The 19,078-nt window shown below is 45.5% G+C and overlaps 2 protein-coding genes across 3 annotated transcripts in view; both read right to left on the bottom strand.

Moving 5' to 3' along the window:
• Window positions 1-19,078, bottom strand: part of xkr6a (XK, Kell blood group complex subunit-related family, member 6a) — a 109,350-nt gene that overhangs the window by 5,675 nt on the left and 84,597 nt on the right. The window lies entirely within an intron of this gene.
• mgat5 (alpha-1,6-mannosylglycoprotein 6-beta-N-acetylglucosaminyltransferase) overlaps window positions 1-19,078 on the bottom strand; it is a 77,468-nt gene that overhangs the window by 13,795 nt on the left and 44,595 nt on the right. For both annotated transcript variants that reach the window (XM_052052639.1, XM_052052630.1), the window contains one exon: window positions 17,922-18,055. In XM_052052639.1, coding sequence (XP_051908599.1) covers window positions 17,922-18,055 — 134 coding nt within the window. The remainder of the gene's footprint in view (window positions 1-17,921; window positions 18,056-19,078) is intronic.

Raw genomic sequence — 19,078 nt, 5'->3', positions numbered from 1 at the left:
GAGAGAGATTTGACAAAGGAGAGAAAGCGGAAGAACGAGAGCACATCAAACCAATCAGAAGTAAAATCACTCCCTGTTAATCTGTTCATTCAGTGAAGCTGAGGATTTGTGGGCACGGAAGTGTGTTTGACGGCAGGCATCCATATCCACCTTATTCCTGGGGGCACTGATGTAGAAACGGTTATGGGTGTAACTTATTGTGAGACACTGGAAACATGCATGAGTAAGTTTTTACAACCGGTTTTCATTTCCTGGGGCACGTTATTTGAATGTGATTTGTTTCTTTTTCCAAACAATCAGCGGACCCCGTAGTTTTTAAAAATATCCGCGCAGCCTGGAAACTTGTTGCATGGTTCGTGATTATACGAATAACCTTGAATCTGAGGCTAGAAGAGCATTGTTTTGAACATGCTACCTGGACTAAGAGAGCATGTTGCTTTGAGAATGTGTACAGTTCTCACCAGCTACCCGTGGATGAGGAACACAGAAGGGTTCGGATGAAAATCTTACTTTGAAAAGACCATCGAAAATGGGAATTGGTATCAATAAGATTTTATTGATACGACTTTACTCTTAATGATTGTGCTGATAGATCCGGTGCCTTAACAGTATACTTATTGGTACTTTTTTTCCTTTGCAGCAAAGAGCACTTGTGATGTGTGAGATGCACACTTTCTGTTTGTCATACTTGCTTGTGTTTCTGCCTGCCATTTTAATGACTGTTTACACGTGTGACAACGTGCGACGACCTTGCGACGTCATCCATTTATCCCTCAATGGTCACACTGAGTGTTAACTGATTAATCATGCCTCAAGTGAAATGCTCAGCGACGGCGATCGTAGCAACAGAGCTAACCCAAGTTGTGCGTCACTCACTCGGAGCCTTCAAAGCAGCATACTTCGAGTCTGGCGAGGTGGCTCGCTTTGGATTGCTAACATACATTTTAGACAAACATTGTATTGTTAGAAATTACATCAGCCAGGTAAAAAGGTGCAGAATACCGTTGCTATAGCCTAATTCCATCAAAAATTAATTTGAGAAATTTCTCCAATACCCATAACATCACAGTTAACTCTTTCATTCCACAAGACGTACGTCTTTTTAAAATTAGGCCCCGCCTACCAAGGACGTACCTGTACGTCTAAGTCTTTTTTTTTGCGTCATAGAGAGGAGGTGGGTCTGATGCAATCTGTGAATGAGAATAAGCCGTTTGCATTGTAAATCGTGTAAAAAAGCGACCAGTAGTGATTTCATGTGATTGAAATGCATGCTTTTACAAAAAGTTACTTTTCTCCGTTTTTTTGCCCAGGAATCGCCATTTCCATGAAACTTAGCCATTTTGTAATGCCAATTGCTGAAGAATGGAAAAAGAACATTTTTTCCTGCTGAAAGAAGAGAGTCCAAACTTTATTTTGGTAGGCTCCATGTTTATATATTATATTCTGTCGACCTTGCAAGATCAGCCAAAATCCAGTAAAACGCTGGGATTGAGGGGGGTTCTCCAGTGAAAATGGCTGGGATTGAATGAGTTAAAAGTGGAGCTTGTCGATCCCGCGCTTTTTAAAACGATGAACGAAAAGCCCACATTTTAATACGCACGGTGAACTTTGTGGTTGCGTTATGACAATCTACCGGAGAAGATTCACTGGGTGCTAAATAAAAATTGAAATCAGTGGCACAAGAACAACACGGAGGATTTTGTGTGTATGGGGGGGTGGGGGGGGGGGGGGTACAACAAACTGTTTAACCTTTTTGTGAAGAGCTCATATGTGATGTGCATTTGGACAGTTGCTGGTCAGCATTAACCTAAAAAGGTAATCATTTCACTTCAGAGATAACAATTTAATCTGCATTTCATATTGTTGCTGTTATGCACCAAGTGTTCATCTTTTCTGTGGAGCAAATATTAGGTGACGTGGTGACTAGTGGGTAGTAGTGTGGTTGATCTAAAATTAAAGGTTTTGCTGGATTCAACGTCTGCTTTCAGGTAAATAAGACTGCGTTGTATGTTATCTTATTTTAAAAAATACACTTAAAACAGGAGAAGTGGTTGTAACATGCAGAAAAAAATCAATTTCCTGAAAGGACACCTCAAATCTCCAAAGACAAAAACATGATGTGCCTTTGTTGTGACCTCTCGAGTGTGCAATGGACCAGGACAGGCAGCCTATGAGCCTTCAAGGCAGTCCTTACATAAAGCTTCACGGTCAGAGGGCATCGCTCGGCAGATGCTATTTGAAGCATCGCTCATACTAATGCACCGGCTTGTCAGGCTGAGAAAAAAAAGCCAAAGAAAGGCAGAGAAATCAAAGTCATGAAGAAAAAAATGCCAACTTGACCATTCTTCTGGATACACAAGCGAAATGCAACCTGAAACCAGGAAGTGGATCGATTGCATGAGGAATAAAAATAATCGCGTTATCTGGAGAGGTTGAGTCAAGTGGGCCAAATGGAGGACGAGGAGGTGAGTTGAATGATCTTATAAGTCAGAGGGGATGGCTAAGCCCCGGCTGGGAGAAGAAACGGGAAAGGCGGCATCTGCTTTCTGTCAGCATAGGCGAAGTGCCCGGATGACTTCCTGCCTCAACCCTGCAAACTCCAAAAAATTGATTAGATTCTGTCCATCATGTCATGCAAATAACGCACAATAACTTTGTTGACCAAAGCTTGTAGAGGGGAGTATTTATTCTCTATTAAATTCTACAGTTTGGACCAAGATCAAAAAGCTTGATTCTGGAGTCAATCACACATACTTCTCATCGTATGCTTGGTTGTAGATTTAAGTGCTTTACCTGCTAGGCGACAATGCTAAGTGGATTACGCTTCAGACATCAGGTGTCATCAAAAACACTTTGCCCTTGCTTAACATCCACGTCTGTATGTATTATTGCTTTGCTGTCAAATGAAGTAAGTGTCAGGAGAAAATCCAGAGGTTCATCATCATGCAAAGCTTGCCACTCTGCCCATCCTCAAAATACATTCAATGTCAAGGGGACCTCAATCGGCGTGTGATCGCAAATCATATTTGACAACTCTGCTCTCGGAGCTTGGGGCTTATCAATAAGGAGATATGTTTACTTAACACTAGGTCTGTGAAGATTAGTTGACTATTCAAGACTTCGTCCACTACCAAATCCATTGAAACTAAGAACATGCCAGATTCGTAGCATTAGATGAATGGCCATGAAAAAGTGCCTTTTTTGTGATAAGAAATAGAATTTCAACGCTAGTTGCAGTTTACGATTTCAAGCGTCACTTGCTAATTTGCCGTTATCGTTAACATTAATGAATGTTAATTGAATACAAGACACTAAATAGCAATTAAAAAGTATCAGAAGCTAAAGCTACTACACTGTAAAATTATACTACCGGTAGTATCGTAACAAAATACAATACAATACATGCTGATTTATAAAGCGCTTTCACAACAGCTGTTGTTAAAAAAGAAAATGACAGCTTGTTAAAATGACGAGCTTGGTCGGAATGGCCACTTCAACCTGAGTACAATGCAGGACGAATTTTGAAAAATCAAATGTTATGTTCCAGAGAAAGTCAGTTTTTTTTTCTTTATGTCGGGAAAAAAATACCTTGAGTATGTTTTTCATGATATCTCTTATAAAACACATGGTCAAAAACCACCTTCAAATTAGGGTAAACCAGCCTAACTTGATTCTTTTTCAACATACGGTATCTCATCAACCCTTTGGCTTTGTCTGCTACTTGAAGAACCCCATCTCCAATTTCCATTAATAATGTTCACCAATGAGATCGTGTGGTCCGAAAATTCCGAGGGGTTCTTCAAGTCAGCGTGTCAAAATCACGTGCTGTTTCAAACGGTCTTACTTGTCCTAAACAGACCAGTTAAGTAGTACAAAGGTACATTATCTGTGATAAGAGCATGTGGGTTGTAGAGTAGGTGATACATTTGAGCCACCAACAGTTTTTCTCAGTAACTTATTTGTTGGGGGGGGGGGGGTTAGAGGCATTTGAAGTGCTCATTGCATGTTTTTCCAGAAAAGAAGGCAACCATTTGTGTCCTATTGTATATATATTACCTATTACAGTCGAAGCTGTTTTCGGCATACCCCATCTACTACGTTTCCACCCCTATAACGTACAGATTTCAAAGTCTTGATTTCACATTGCCGATTTTGCTTCCAACGAGCACCTTTATAATGCTAATTTCATTATAATGACCAGATTTTCCCCACAAAAGAGTGAAAAGGCCTTCGTGACATTGAACTGCGAGAAGCTAACTGCCATCGCAACCTGGCTTATGAACAAACTGTACAGTGGGGGATTGCCCTCCATTTGCTTTGAGACGCTACTGATCGACTCGTACATTGTTGTACTTCCAGAAGCACGGCGCGGTCTTGAGCACATGATCTGAAAACTGCAAAAAACAGATCACCAAGTCTCTTAATCTATTCTAAAGTGAAGCGATTTGATTCGTTTTGATGCACTTGCATGTTTTAATTAAAAAATGATTTTTTAAGGGGCGGCCCGGTAGTCCAGTGGTTAGCACGCGGGCTTCACAGTGCAGAGGTACCGGGTTCGATTCCAGCTCCGGCCTCCCTGTGTGGAGTTTGCATGTTCTCCCCGGGCCTGCGTGGGCTTTCTCCGGGTGCTCCGGTTTCCTCCCACATTCCAAAAATATGCATGGCAGGCTGATTGAACACTCTAAATTGTCCCTAGGTGTGAGTGTGAGTGCGAATGGTTGTTCGTCTCTGTGTGCCCTGCGATTGGCTGGCAACCGATTCAGGGTGTCCCCCGCCTACTGCCCGGAGACAGCTGGGATAGGCTCCAGCACCCCCCGCGACCCTAGTGAGGATCAAGCGGTTAGGAAAATGAATGAATGAATGATTTTCCTATTCATTTTTTTTCTAACTCCCCTAATTCTTTGCTATGTGAAGAGGAGGTGATGAGCTGCAAGGCTAATGGAAAAATAAAAGTATTGAAGATTGGCCTGTTCCCACAGAAACACCCATGTGCTACCGGCTTTTCAACACAATTCTAGCAAACAACTCGTCGGTCGATACCACCGAGTGCATGTTATCATGAGTCTATGGTTGATGTGGAAAACGCATACTATTGCGGTCACTGAATTTATATAATCATTATTTGACGCATTGGTGAGGAATCTTTGCAAGAGGCCACTTGATCACATCCTTCCCCAAATGTCCTCTAAAACGTGGGCTGTGTGGGCTGACTGCCTGTGTTGCTCTCCATATGCCAGCCCTGCATGCCTGTGAGCTCAACGTAAATTGTCTTTTTCCACCATGTCCTCCGATCTCCCGCCAAAGGCCTGAAGCTGTCCTTCACACTCACCTTGCACCCTGCTCTTATACTCCTGCCTTGTCAGAGGGTTAATTACAAACGAAGGAACGGAGAACATCTAAGTGTCTACAATGATTGGAAGAGTCAGATGCAGACATTGGGATGGAATAACGTGTGTCAGCCCATCACGCCCCGTTAGAAAGTACCGACCGAATATGACTGCGTACTAGGGCTGAGCCATATGGCTGAAAAGTATATCAGGACTTAAGTTTTTTTATTTTTATTTATTTTTTTGAAGCTATTCAAAATAATGCAGTGAAAAAGCCTGAATGTAGGTCATTTTATTTGAATATAAATTACTTAACCTTCACTAAGAAATCAATGTAACGATGAAAACATCAAATAAACTGGTCACTATGAAGATCAAACGCCTTTTTAAACATAACTTGCTTCGTAGGGCTGGGTGATACGGCTGAAAAAGAATCCACATTTAAAATGAGGAGCCCCCCACTAAATTGATGAAAGATTACATTAAAAACAATTCAATTGATTAATGATCAAATTAAAGGGAGTCAAACGAATGTACACTGTTGTGTACATTGTAGTATAGTTTCATGTGCAAAGTTGCTCCTCAGGCAGAGCACCCTTAAGGTTTATTCGTAGAAGCCGCTACTCCAAAGCAGTATCGTTGATCCAATGGCATTAACCTTTATTCGTTGTTGATTCAATTTAAGCACATCGACCTAATACTCTCTTGCAGGGTATTAAAATTTACCATCCGTCTTTGGACGACTTCATCTTTTGAGCTGGCTCATTATGTCATTGGAAAGTTTTTACTTGCCTGTGACGTGACGCTCAGAGGGTCGGAGGCTAACACCGGAGCGGGTAATGCACCTTTGTTTAAATTTGTGCTTTCAATTTCCTCTTAGGTGCTTAGAATTGTTGCACACATTTAACATGATACCGCAGCTTCTGCCGGGACAGGTACTGCATCCTGACAGTTTTTTTTTTTCATTTTAAAAATCATTATTATATTGAGCGCGGGCCTGGTAGTCCAGTGGCTAGCATGTCGGCTTCGCAGTGCAGAGGTACCGGGTTCGAGTCCAGCTCCGGCCTCCCTGTGTGGAGTTGACATGTTCTCCCCGGGCCTGCGTGTGTTTTCTTGGGTGCTCCGGTTTACATTCAAAAACATTCAAAAAACATGCGTGGCAGGCTGATGGAACACTCTAAATTGTCCCTAGGTGTCAGTGTGAGCGTGGATGGTTGTTCGTCTCTGTGTGCCCTGCGATTGGCTGGCAACCGATTCAGGGTGTCCCCCGCCTACTGCCCGGAGACAGCTGGGATAGGCTCCAGCACCCGCCGCGACCCTAGTGAGGATCAAGCGGTTCAGAAGATGATTGAATGAATATTATATTGAGCCAATTTCTATTGACATTGATCAGGTGTCTATCGTGATATAAACTGATATTGAAATACTGTCTAGTCCTACTGCATACAAGAGTCGAAATGATTTTCGAAGGATTTTCTGTAATTGCACTGGGCTTCTGCTTTTCTTGGGAAAACAAAACAAAAACAACAAAACAAAAACAACCTGGTGATTGGGGGGAGCCGATGTGTGTGGCGATAGATCAAGTGGCGGTGAGAGCCAAGCAGGTTCTCTCGTCTCTCTTCTGTTTCCTTTCCGATTCTTCAACTGGGTCACCGTGGAAACCGCTCTATCGAGTTGGTCTAACCATTTTATTTCAGCATTTAAAATAAAGTACCGACTTTACGTTTATTGTCCTGGGGACTCTTTAAAAATAAACATCAAAGCAGAGTTCAGAGAGATAAAATACGGTATGGTAAATATTGGTGCACAAACCTAAGGAACAATTTGAACAACAATGCACGTATTTAGCATCTCGTTTGTCCTCCAGAACATGGGTACTTCACTGAGGGATGAGCAGTGAAAAATGATTTATTCATATATGGATTGCATTTATATTGCTGCTAGTGTTACTAAAAATACTTACTGTAAGAGCTTAACATTAAAGGAAAAAAAAATCATTAGATTTTTTTCCTTTTATGTTAAGGGCCACTACATGGCTGTGTTGGGCTACCCAAGTTCACTGATGCTAGCCCGATTGGTCAGTAAAAATGTCAGCAATACGATTAAATCAATGTTTTTGCTTTTTTTAAAAAATGCAATATTTTGAGTTTTATCCATTTACATTGATCAATCATGATTGATATTCTTACGATGCTACACACACTTTTTGTGTGTCATGTTAAATCCTTCCATAAGGAATGGCTTTGGGAAAGATATAAAGCACAGAAAATGACAAATGTTAACTATTCAGTTTGATTTTAAACAACAAGAAAAAAACCTACTTTTGAGTGTTCAGTCAGCCTGCCATGCATGTTCTTGGAATGTGGGAGGAAACCGGAGTAACCGGAGAAAACCCACACAGGTACGGGGAGAACATGCAATCTCCACACAAAACTGTTTTTTGTTTTTCCGCCCTCACAGGCATATTGCATCCACCAGAGATTTGAACCAGTTTAGGCCCAATTCTGAATCCAAAGGCCTTAAAATATCTCGCTGCCTTCTTTTTCCACCTTCACGCATGAAAGCCATTTGCCCCATTTTTGATTTCCAAATACATTAATCATTTGAAAATATAGATTCCTTTAACAAGGACTTGCCCAACATGAACAAAGTAAAGGAGAGGGCCCACTTTAAAAAAAAAGCAGCAAGCCAGTCGGACAGTTATCAGTTGGCTGTTGGCTCAGCTCTAAAATGACCCTTTAATTAAAAGCAGGAGGTAATGAACATGCTGGGGATTGTGATTAACAGCTAATGCCTCTTGCTGTCAACTAATGGGTCTCCCCTGGTTGGCCTTCTGAAAGCTACAGTTCTGCTGTGTGAAAGTAAGGGACCAAGGCAACGCATAAACAAGTGAACACTGAGGAAGTCCACGCTCACACTCATAACTCACACCTAGGGACAATTTAGAGCATACAATCAGCCTGCCGTGCATGTTTTTTTTTTTAAATGTGCGAGGAAACCGGAGTACCCAGAGAAAACCCACGCAAACCCGGGGAGAACATGCAAACGCCACACAAGGAGGCCGGAGCTGGAATTGAACCTCTGCACTGTGAAATTGACGTGCTAACCACTGGACTACCGGGCCGCCCTAAGGATTTTATTTCAATTGTTAATTTGGGATTTGGCTTCTCAGTACTGGAGAAGCTGATCCCAGATGCAATCCGCCTGTTGTCACAACATGGAGCATGTTAATTTGTGTAAACCACCTGCACCAGCAGGACTAAAACCACATTCGAGTGAACGGCTGAACTAGACTAAACTAGAACTTTGGACATGAATGATTACAAACTGATGGTACCGTTTTTATTTGGGATTCAGATTTGATCATTATTTAAATGTTTCAACAGACACTAAAAGGCCACTAAAGTATGTCCTAGTCACTTTTTTTTTGCACAGGAATCCGCGTCATTTGATTTTAACTCTGCCATTTCTGAGCCCCCATCTGATACCTCGATAATACATATCTAAATATTCTCAACTATCTTCATTTTTATTGATTTGATTAAAGATAACTATTGTTTTTTTTTCCTATGGATATAATCTATTGCAACACTGGTCACAACTCGGTAAACAAATTAAAAAAGATCTCATAATCAGTCAGAATTAATGTTATTGCCATAGTCAGTAAAAGATTCGTTCATTTTTTTCAGTCCGATGCATCATGAAATATAAATGGTAATTATAAAAATAAAATATAAGTAAACAATGTGCAATAATCTAAACCAGGGCTGCTCAAGTCCAGTCCTTGACAGATCCTATCCAGCCTGTTTTCCATGTTTCCTTGCTCCAACACATTAATTTTGCTCCACGTAGAGCACTTTGCATACAGCGCTGGTTGTTTGAAAGCGCTTTATAAATACTGTTGAGTTGAGTTCAGTGTGTGCCTATCCCTGGCTATGGTATCAGAGGACCAAACTTTGATGGAGGAGTTACACATGGTGGTTGTGTAGAATTGCACCAACATGTTGGTTGGAACCTTGATTTTGCTCACCTATTGCAGGGAGAACGTGCTTTGCCAGGCCACTTCAATGAGAGAGGTGATAGATGGCTCCGACTTGAGGTCTCGGGTGACGGTAATACCCGTAAAGTGGAAGGGTCTAATGATGGACATGGAGGATTGCGTGAGGGGGCAGGGGGCGCCTTGGGGCTGTGACCTTACTGAAGTCCACCATCATCTCCTTTGTTTTCTGGGTTGTTAAGCTCCAGGTCGTTGCGGTTGCACCAGTCGGTGTGCCTCATTCCTCTCTTGAAATAAGCCCAATGAGGAAGGCGTCATTGGCAAACTTGATTAGTTTTATGGACTGATGGCTGGAGGCACAGCAGATGGTTTACGGGGATAAGAGCCAATGGTAAAGTACACAGCTCTGAGGCGCTCCAGTGATGATGGTCCTTGTGTCCAAGACAGTCTTCAACAGCCACATATTGCTGCCGGTCTATCTGGAAGTATGTGATCCACCAGCAGAGGGGGTGAGGCACATTGTCCAACGGTGAGTTTGTGCTGGAGTAGAACTGCCAGAATGGAGTGGAAGGCAGAGTTGAAGTCCACAAACAGGATGCTGGCAAAGTTTCCTGAGGAGTCCATATTTTGCAGTGTGGCTCTATGGACCTGTTGGCTCTGTAGGCAAAATGCAGCGGGTCCAGGACGGGTTTCGTGATTAACTGGAGGTGTGGTAGGAGGCGGCCCTCAAAGGATTTCATGGCAACATACATCAGTGCGACATCATGTCATTAAGTCCTGCAATGCATAGCTTCTTGGGTATAGGGATAAAAGTGGACAACTTGGCACAGGCTGGCTCAAGGCAGGTCTCTAGGGAGGTGTTGAAAATAGCACTGAAGACGGGAGCCAGCTCATCTGCACAGTGTCTTAGAGTGTATGGAAAGATACTTTACAGCGCGGGGACATTGTGGGTGTAGTAGGGTTAGGCAATATTCAATTTTGACACAGTTTCACCATCTCTTCATTACACCAGGGTGTACAGTATTACCGTCACTAATTTTAGACGGACTTTGTAGCTTGCAAGTCTGGATTCGTAGTTGAAATCCACAATTGATTATACCGGAGACAAATTCCTTGTGTGTTCTACATACTTGGCCAATAAAGATGATTCTGATTCTGATTTATCTTTTAACCAAGTTCGAATGGATTCCTAATTGTGCTTTTGTTGGAAAACATGTTGAAGTATTTAAAAAAAAAAACATCCAATTTTAGCATAATAGTAAATGACGTGCACTTTTACCGTGCTTTATCGAGAATATATGATGTCCAAAGCGGCCCGGTAGCCCAGTGGTTAGCACGTCGGCTTCACAGTGCAGAGGTACCGGGTTCGATTCCAGCTCCGGCCTCCCTGTGTGGAGTTTGCATGTTCTCCCCGGGCCTGCGTGGGTTTTCTCCGGGTGCTCCGGTTTCCTCCCACATTCCAAAAACATGCGTGGCAGGCCGATTGAACACTCTAAATTGTCCGTAGGTGTGAGTGTGAGTGCGAATGGTTGTTCGTTTCTGTGTGCCCTGCGATTGGCTGGCAACCGATTCAGGGTGTCCCCCGCCTACTGCCCGAAGACAGCTGGGATAGGCTCCAGCACGCCCTGCGACCCTAGCGAGGATCAAGCGGCTCGGAAGATGAATATGATGTCCAAAGCTCTTTTTTGAAAAGATCGCAACACACTAACGACAACGTAGCATCAACTTTAATTTAATCACCACAATCTCATATAGTAAACTGTTGAAAGGCAAATTGGTGCCGTTGTTAAATCCAGCTTCTTTCACCTTAGACAGCTGGCCAAAATAAAACCTCTCCTCTCACATGAACACTTTGAGACAGTAATTCATGCCTTTGTCACATCCCGGCTCGATTACTGCATTGCCCTTTACTTTGGAGTCAGCCAGTCCTCCATTAAGCGCCTTCAGCTGGTCCAGAATGCCGCTGCTCGCCTCTTGACTGGTACTCGTAAGCGGGAGCACATAACTCCTACTGCTGGCATCCCTTCACTGGCTCCCCATTCATTTTAGAGTTATTTTCAAGATCCTCCTCTTTGTTTTCAAATCTCTGAATAATCTCGCGCCACCTTACCTCTCTGAGCTCATCCGCCCCTACACACCTGTCCGGAGCCTCAGGTCTGTGGACCAGACTTTGTTAGAAGTACCAAGAGCTAAACTGAGGCTCAGAGGGGATCGAGCCTTTTCTGTTGCTGGTCCCTCTCTCTGGAATGACCTCCCACTGAACATTCGGCAAACCTCCTCGCTGCCCATCTTCAAAGCCCTCCTCAAAACTCACTTGTATTCTTTGGCATTCGACTCAGCATGACTTAGATTTGTTCTTGATTTTACTGTTTGGTGCTTTCTACCGCCTTTATTACCGATTTGTCTTACTGTTTATTGTGCATGTTAAATTGCTCCATGTACAGCACTTTGTATGCAGCGATGGTTTGAAAGTTCTCTATAAATACTGTTGACTTGACTTGACTTGAAAGGCAGAACATACAGTGTTCCTCCAACCATCCATCCATCCATCCTTTTTCTGAAGCATTTATCCTTTAGGATTAAGGTTAAATCTATTTTCTTGTCCTCAATGCTATTTAACACGAAGCGAACCTGAGTATTCATGTAAAATGCATTCCATTTGGCATAGCTATGTTACACAGCAAAACCGATTTGTCGATGGGGTGGGGGTTAGTCGACCAAGCCTGAAATTGACCTGCCATTTGAGGAAACTCCAGAATTTCGCCCCAAATTACCTATGGTCATCACACCTCAAGGGAAAAAAAACTCCTCACGTATTTTTTCATTTTAGCCCCAAATGCCAAAATGCTCCCATACAGGCGACTTGACTTCACCCCTCCACCATAAGACATGAACACCGTTCCTTGACCACTAATAAATCCACTCGCCATGTGGCACATCTGTGGTTCCGTTGCACTTAAAACATACTCGTGAACGTCGACCAGATGAAATTTTGACCAGCATGCACTGTGAAGCTGCCCGCATTTGCACGCATATTGGTTGCAGTATTGAGCCTAGACGGATGTCCGCAGTTATACTTGATCTCTTTGTTTCATCCACGACTCTGGATAACGTCATGAGATCATGAGAAGAGGAGCGTGGGCAGTAGAATACGTCATGCACTTTTTTTGGGGTGATTTAGTTATAATGGAGAGTTTTAGGGAAGTGTAAGTGCTTATTCCATGTTTGTCTATTGGTTTTTCTAAAAGAACATTCCACCATGATGGCGGTTACTTGTCACTTTGGTATGTGTTGAACAAAAACAATTAAGACAATAAAACAAAACAATCTTTTGTCACCTGAAAATTTCATAATCTGCTCCCATTTCCGATCATGTGAGAACTCACATTTCAACATCTACTCATTACGCCAACAGCTCGTGGAAAATATTTCAAGTTAATTTCCCCACGGCCATTGATTCAGCTTATATTCTTGAGGGAAGACCTTCACAATCTTTTCAACTCTGAGGTTTTCCAGAAGCATCTGCTGTAAGATCAGACACTGATCTAAGAGTCCATTGGAGTCAGAGGGTGGACTCGCACTGGGCTATTCAAACCTGAATGGATTTCTCACAAGCTGCCCTTTAATCATTGTGGCTTCACTTCAGTGTGCAACGTTGCATTCTGTACGCGACCAGATGGGTCGTGGACATTTGTGACTGGAATTTGGATAAGATTTCACTTCCCACTTCTGTCTGCCACACAGCTCTCTAAACATTAGAGTTTCGCTACATTATACAATGCTGCATTCTGTCTAATTCCTTTGTTGGGGTGGGGGAGTTATTGTGAATGACTGATGAGGAGTGAATGCATGAGTCAAATAAACATGAACATTCCTGTATGTGACCTAATGTTCAGACTGGATTTTTCAGTCGTTCTCTTATTTCTATGGTTATTGTGGTAATTCTGAACAATTGCATATTGTGTGGGTGTGTACATGGGCCCATGCATTACCTAGCGCGCAGGTTTAAATTTTTTTCCTCTGGATTATTTGTCATCATTGCATCTATTCATATGTGCAAGGCAGTGCTTATCATTAATAATTGACGAGGATCAATACAGTGCAATGACGTTTCCACTGCACTTAAGCATGTGCTCATGGATGACCAAGCATGTCATGGACTTTTTGACTGCAGGATTTCTAGTTCTTTTTAATTTCAAAGTGAATGTCATCTCGAATGACTTCATTAGATAACTTGATGATATGACGCATGTATGCGGCCGTATGTGACTGAGCTTGCAGTGGACTTGCAAATTGTATTTATTTTCATCATGCAAGGTATCGGTCATCATGAATATCTATTGCACAATATCTGCCAAGACACTCCGTGAGTCGTCACCTTACCGTGGTGGAGGGGTTTGTGTGTCCCAATGATCCTAGGAGCTAAGATGTCTGGGGCTTTATGCCCCTGGCAGGGTCACCCATGGCAAACAGGTTCTAGGTGAAGGGCCAGACAAAGCACGGCTCAAAGACCCCTTATGAGAAGAAAAATATATAGACCAAGGTTTCCCCTGCCCGGACGCGGGTCACCGGGGCCCCCCTCTGGAGCCAGGCCTGGAGGTGGGGCTCGTTAGCAAGCGCCTAGTGGCCGGGCCTAAAACCATGGGGCCCGGCCGGGCACAGCCCAAAGAGGCAACGTGGGTCCCCCTTCCCGTGGGTTCACCACCCATGAGAGGGGCCAAAGGGGTCGGGTGAAATGTGAGCTGGGCGGCAACCAAAGGCGGGGACCCTGGCGGTCCGATCCTTGGCTGCAGAAGCTAGCTCTTGGGACATGGAATGTCACCTCTCTGGCAGGGAAGGAGCCCGAGCTGATGTGTGAGGCAGAAATTTTCTGACTGGATATAGTCGGACTTGCCTCCACACACAGCCTAGGTTCTGGTACCAGTTCTCTCGAGAGGGGTTGGACTCTCTTCCACTTTGGAGTTGCTCACGGTGAGAGGCGCAGAGCAGGTTTGGGTATACTCATTGCCCCCCGGCTCAGTGCCTGTACATTGGGGTTCACACCGGTAGACGAGAGGGTTGCCTCCCTCCGCCTTTGGGTGGGTGGACGGGTCCTGACTGTTGTTTGTGCATATGCACCAAACAGCAGCTAAGCATACCCAACCTTTTTGGAGTCCTTGGAGGGTGTGCTGGAGAGTACTCCTGTTGGGAACTCCCTTGTTCTGCTGGGGGACTTCAATGCTCATGTGGGCAATGACGGTGAAACCTGGAGGGGTGTGATTGGAAGGAACGCCCCCCCCCCCCCGATTAGAACTCGAGTGGTGTTTTGTTATTGGACTTCTGTGCTCGCCACAGACTGTCCATAACGAACACCTTGTTCAAACATAAGGGTGGCCATATGTGCACTTGGCACCAGGACACCCTAGGCCGCAGTTCGATGATCGACTTTGTAGTTGTATCATCGGATTTGCGGCCGCATGTTCTGGACACTCGGGTGAAGAGAGGGGCGCAGCTGTCAACTGATCACCACCTGGTGGTGAGTAGGCTCCGATGGTGGGGGAAGATGCCGGTCCGTCCTGGCAGACCCAAACGTATTGTGAGGGTTTGTTGGGAGCGTCTGGCGGAATCCCCTGTCAGAAGGAGTTTCAACTCCCACCTCCGCCAGAGCTTTTCCCATGTTCCGGGGGAGGCGGGGGACATTGAGCCCGAGTGGACCGTGTTCCGTGCCTCTATTGTTGAGGTGGCCAATCTGAGTTGTGGCCGTAAGGTGGTTGGTGCCTGTCGTAGCGGCAACCCCCGTACTCGCTGGTGGACACCCCTGGCAGACCCAAACGTATTGTGAGGGTTTGTTGGGAGCGTCTGGCGGAATCCCCTGTCAGAAGGAGTTTCAACTCCCACCTCCGACAGAGCTTTTCCCATGTTCCGGGGGAGGCGGGGGACATTGAGCCCGAGTGGACCGTGTTCCGTGCCTCTATTGTTGAGGTGGCCAATCTGAGTTGTGGCCGTAAGGTGGTTGGTGCCTGTCGTGGCGGCAACCCCCATACTCGCTGGTGGACACCAGCAGTAAGGGATGCCGTCAAGCTGAAGAAGGAGTCCTATCGAACCTTTATGGCCTGTGGGACCCCAGAGGCAGCTGACGGGTATCGATTGGCCAAGCGAACGCAGCTTCGGTGGTCGCCGAGGCAAAAACCAGAGCGTGGGAAGAGTTCGGTGAGGCCATGGAAGCCGACTTCCTGACGGCTTCGAGGAAATTCTGGGCCACCATCCGACGTCTCAGGAGTGGGAAGCAGTGCACCACTAACACTGTGTACAGTGGGGACTTCGCTGCTGACTTCGACTCGGGACGTTGTGAACCGGTGGGCAGAGTACTTCGAAGACCTCAACAACACCAACACGCCTTCCTTGGAGGAAGCACAGCCTGGGGACTCTGAGGTGGGCTCTCCTATCTCTGTGGTTGAAGTCACCGATGTGGTTAAAAAGCTCCTCGGTGGCAAGGCCCCAGGGGTGGATGAGATCCGCCCGGAGTTCCTCAAGGCTCTGGATGTTGTGGGGCTGTCCTGGTTGACACGCCTCTGCAACATTGTGTGGTCAACAGGGAGAGTGCCTCTGGATTGGCAGACCGGGGTGGTAGTCCCTCTTTTTAAAAAGGGGGACCGGAGGGTGTGTTCCAACTACAGAGGCATCACACTCCTCAGCCTCCCTGGTAAGGTCTATTCAGGGGTGCTGGAGAGGAGGGTCCGTCAGGAAGTCGAGCCTCGGATTGAGTAGGAGCAGTGTGGTTTTCGTCCCGGCCATGGAACAGTGGACCAGCTCTACACCCTTAGCAGGGTCCTCGAGGGTATGTGGGAATTCGCCCAACCAGTCTACATGTGTTTTGTGGACTTGGAGAAGGCGTTTGACCGTGTCCCTTGGGGAGTTCTGTGTGGGGTGCTTCGTGGGTATGGGGTACCGAACCCCCTGATACGGGCTGTTCGGTCACTATACCACCGATGTCAGAGTTTGGTTCGCATTGCCGGCAGTAAGTCGGAATCGTTTCCAGTGGGGGTAGGACTCCGCCAAGGCTGCCCTTTGTCGCCGATTCTCTTCATAACCTTTATGGACAGAATTTCTAGGCGCAGCCGAAGCGTTGAGGGGGTCCGTTATGGGGGCCTCAGTATTGCATCCCTGCTTTTTGCAGCTGATGTGGTGCTGTTGGCTCCTTCAAACAGGGCTCTCCAACTCTCACTGGAGCGTTTCGCAGCCGAGTGTGAAGCGGTTGGGATGAAGATCAGCACCTCCAAATCTGAAACCATGGTCCTCAGTCGGAAAAGGGTGGAGTGCCCCCTCCGGGTCGGGGAGGAGATCTTGCCCCAAGTGGAGGAGTTCAAGTATCTTGGGGTCTTGTTCAGGAGTGGGGGCAGGAGGGAGCGGGAGATCGACAGGCGGATCGGTGCAGCGTCTGCTGTGATGCGGACGTTGTATCGGTCTGTCGTGGTGAAGAAGGAGCTGAGCCAAAGGGTGAAACTCTCAATTTACCGGTCGATCTACGTTCCAACCCTCATCTTTGGTCACAAGCTATGGGTCGTGACCGAAAGAACGAGATCCCGGTTACAAGCGGCCGAAATGAGTTTTCTCCGCAGGGTGTCCGGGCTCTCCCTTAGAGATAAGGTGAGAAGCTCGGTCATCCGGGAGGGGCCGTCGAGCCGCTTCTCCTCCACATCGAGAGGAGCCAGATGACGTGGCTTGGGCATCTGATTCGGATGCCTGCTGAGCGCCTCCCTGGTGAGGTGTTCCGGGCATGTCCCACCGGGAAGAGACCCCGAGGAAGACCCAGGACACGCTGGAGAGACTGTCACCCAGCTGGCCTGGGATCCCCCGGGGAGAACTGGAAGAAGTAGCTAGGGAGAGGGAAGTCTGGGCTTCCCTGCTAAAGCTGTTGCCCCTGCAACCCGGCCCCGGATAAGCGGTAGATGATGGATGGATGGATGGATGGATGGAATATCTGCCAAGCATTACACCAATTGAATTACGGGCTACGCCAACATATTTGAATGACCAAACATGGTCATTCATGGCTTAACCTACTCCAAGGGTGCCAGCTGAGGGAAAATACACTGCAGAGTATGCATCAGAGGACATACAGTTAAACAAACTGAACTGTAGGTGTCAAGTGGGCTGAAGTAAAAAGAAATAATTGAGCTACCGCAATTAATCAATTAATTTCCAAAGTAGGTGCAAAACAAACCTTTTGTCCTTTCGGCAAATACCGAATGTGACTGACCCACATATCTGAAGGCACTCACTGTGAAACAATCTGTGTGTCAGCTAAAATCTGACCAAGGCAGGGGCAGTAATCCTGCTAGGTATAATATGCCAAACAATGTGCAAATCGCTCAAAGTCTCCTCATCATTTTTTTGTTCCGGATACGGTAATCCCTTGATCTCTATGCTGCAGTGTGAGCATGAATTTGAATAGATTACAAAACTCCACGGAGGGGCTGATAAGCAGAATTATATCTTCTAAACCACACTGATATTTAGTTGACTGCAAGTTGTACCAATGGTTGTCGAAAAGAGTTTAGAGGTTTGTTCAGTGTACGTATACTTATCGGGGTTACGTTAAGGATGAGTTCTCATACCTTCCAGAAGTTGTCAACCTTGCCGTAGACTAGAGACTGATTTTGTCTCTTGACGTCATCAATGTGTTTGATGTCGCTGGCATTAAGGTGCTGCTCCACCACAAAGCCCAGGAAGCTGTTGTCTGGCGTGTGAGCTGTCACAAGTCAAGGAGGAAAACAGTGTTTTATTTTCATACACAAACTAAAGAAGTAGTTTATTCATTGCTTATTCTTGTCAGTTGCTTCAAAGCAGAAGCTCACTGACACTTGAAGTGTCCCAAGGATTAAGATGACAAAACAATATGCCTCAGATATATTTTTACACACTCGTATGCTCATCATAAAAAACCAACTTCTGCATGATAATGTGGCACAGATGAAGGCGTCTGCACAGCAAAACTCTTTCGGCACTCTGGGATTTTGTGTCCCGTTTCCCCTTGTGCAATGATGCTTTGTAATTAAGGGACCCGCATAAAGGAATTTGGAGAGGAAGGATTCAGGTGCGGGGGGCACGGTGACCGACTGCTCAGCACGACAGTTTCACAGTTCAGAGGTTGTGGATTTATATCAGGGCTCTGGCCTTCTTCGGTGGAAATCGCACAGTTCCAAAAACATCCATGTTTAGCTCATTGTAAATTGCCCTAAAGTGTCGATGTGAGTATGAATGCCTGTTTGTCTATGTTTGGACAAACTGGGTCCATATGTGCCCAGGCTGCATCCAGTCCAGGTTGTACCTCGACTCCTGCTCAAAGTCAGCTGGGATAGACTCCTGCACACCAGCGACTAACGTGGATACGGGGAACAGAACATGGATGGATGATTCAGTTGAATATTAAAAAGGCCTGGCCCGAGTATAATAAAAGGCAATCAGTTGTGCTTGAGAGCATGCAGAAAGTTAAAACAGCCTGGGATTGTTTTGGTGTGCATTTGTGGTTTGTGCAGAACTTAATACTATGGTGCGAGCTGAGCGTGTCTGGTGGCCTGCTTCCTCATATCGTCAAGGCGGTTTGCACGCAGTTGCATGCGGGGTGCTGCGTTTGTAGCCAACATTTATTTTGCTCCTTCGCCCCCGGAGAAAATATGAATAACGATGGGACCTACTGAGCACAAAGCAGTAGCATCATGTCGATGACCTAAATCTGCTCTAAACAAACAACAAAGAAAATATGTCCGTATTT

The sequence above is a fragment of the Hippocampus zosterae genome, chromosome 2, assembly GCF_025434085.1.
Source record: "Hippocampus zosterae strain Florida chromosome 2, ASM2543408v3, whole genome shotgun sequence".
Taxonomy (NCBI): Eukaryota; Metazoa; Chordata; class Actinopteri; order Syngnathiformes; family Syngnathidae; genus Hippocampus; species Hippocampus zosterae.
Note: the sequence above shows the minus strand (reverse complement) of the source record. Positions and strands in the feature narration are given on the sequence as shown.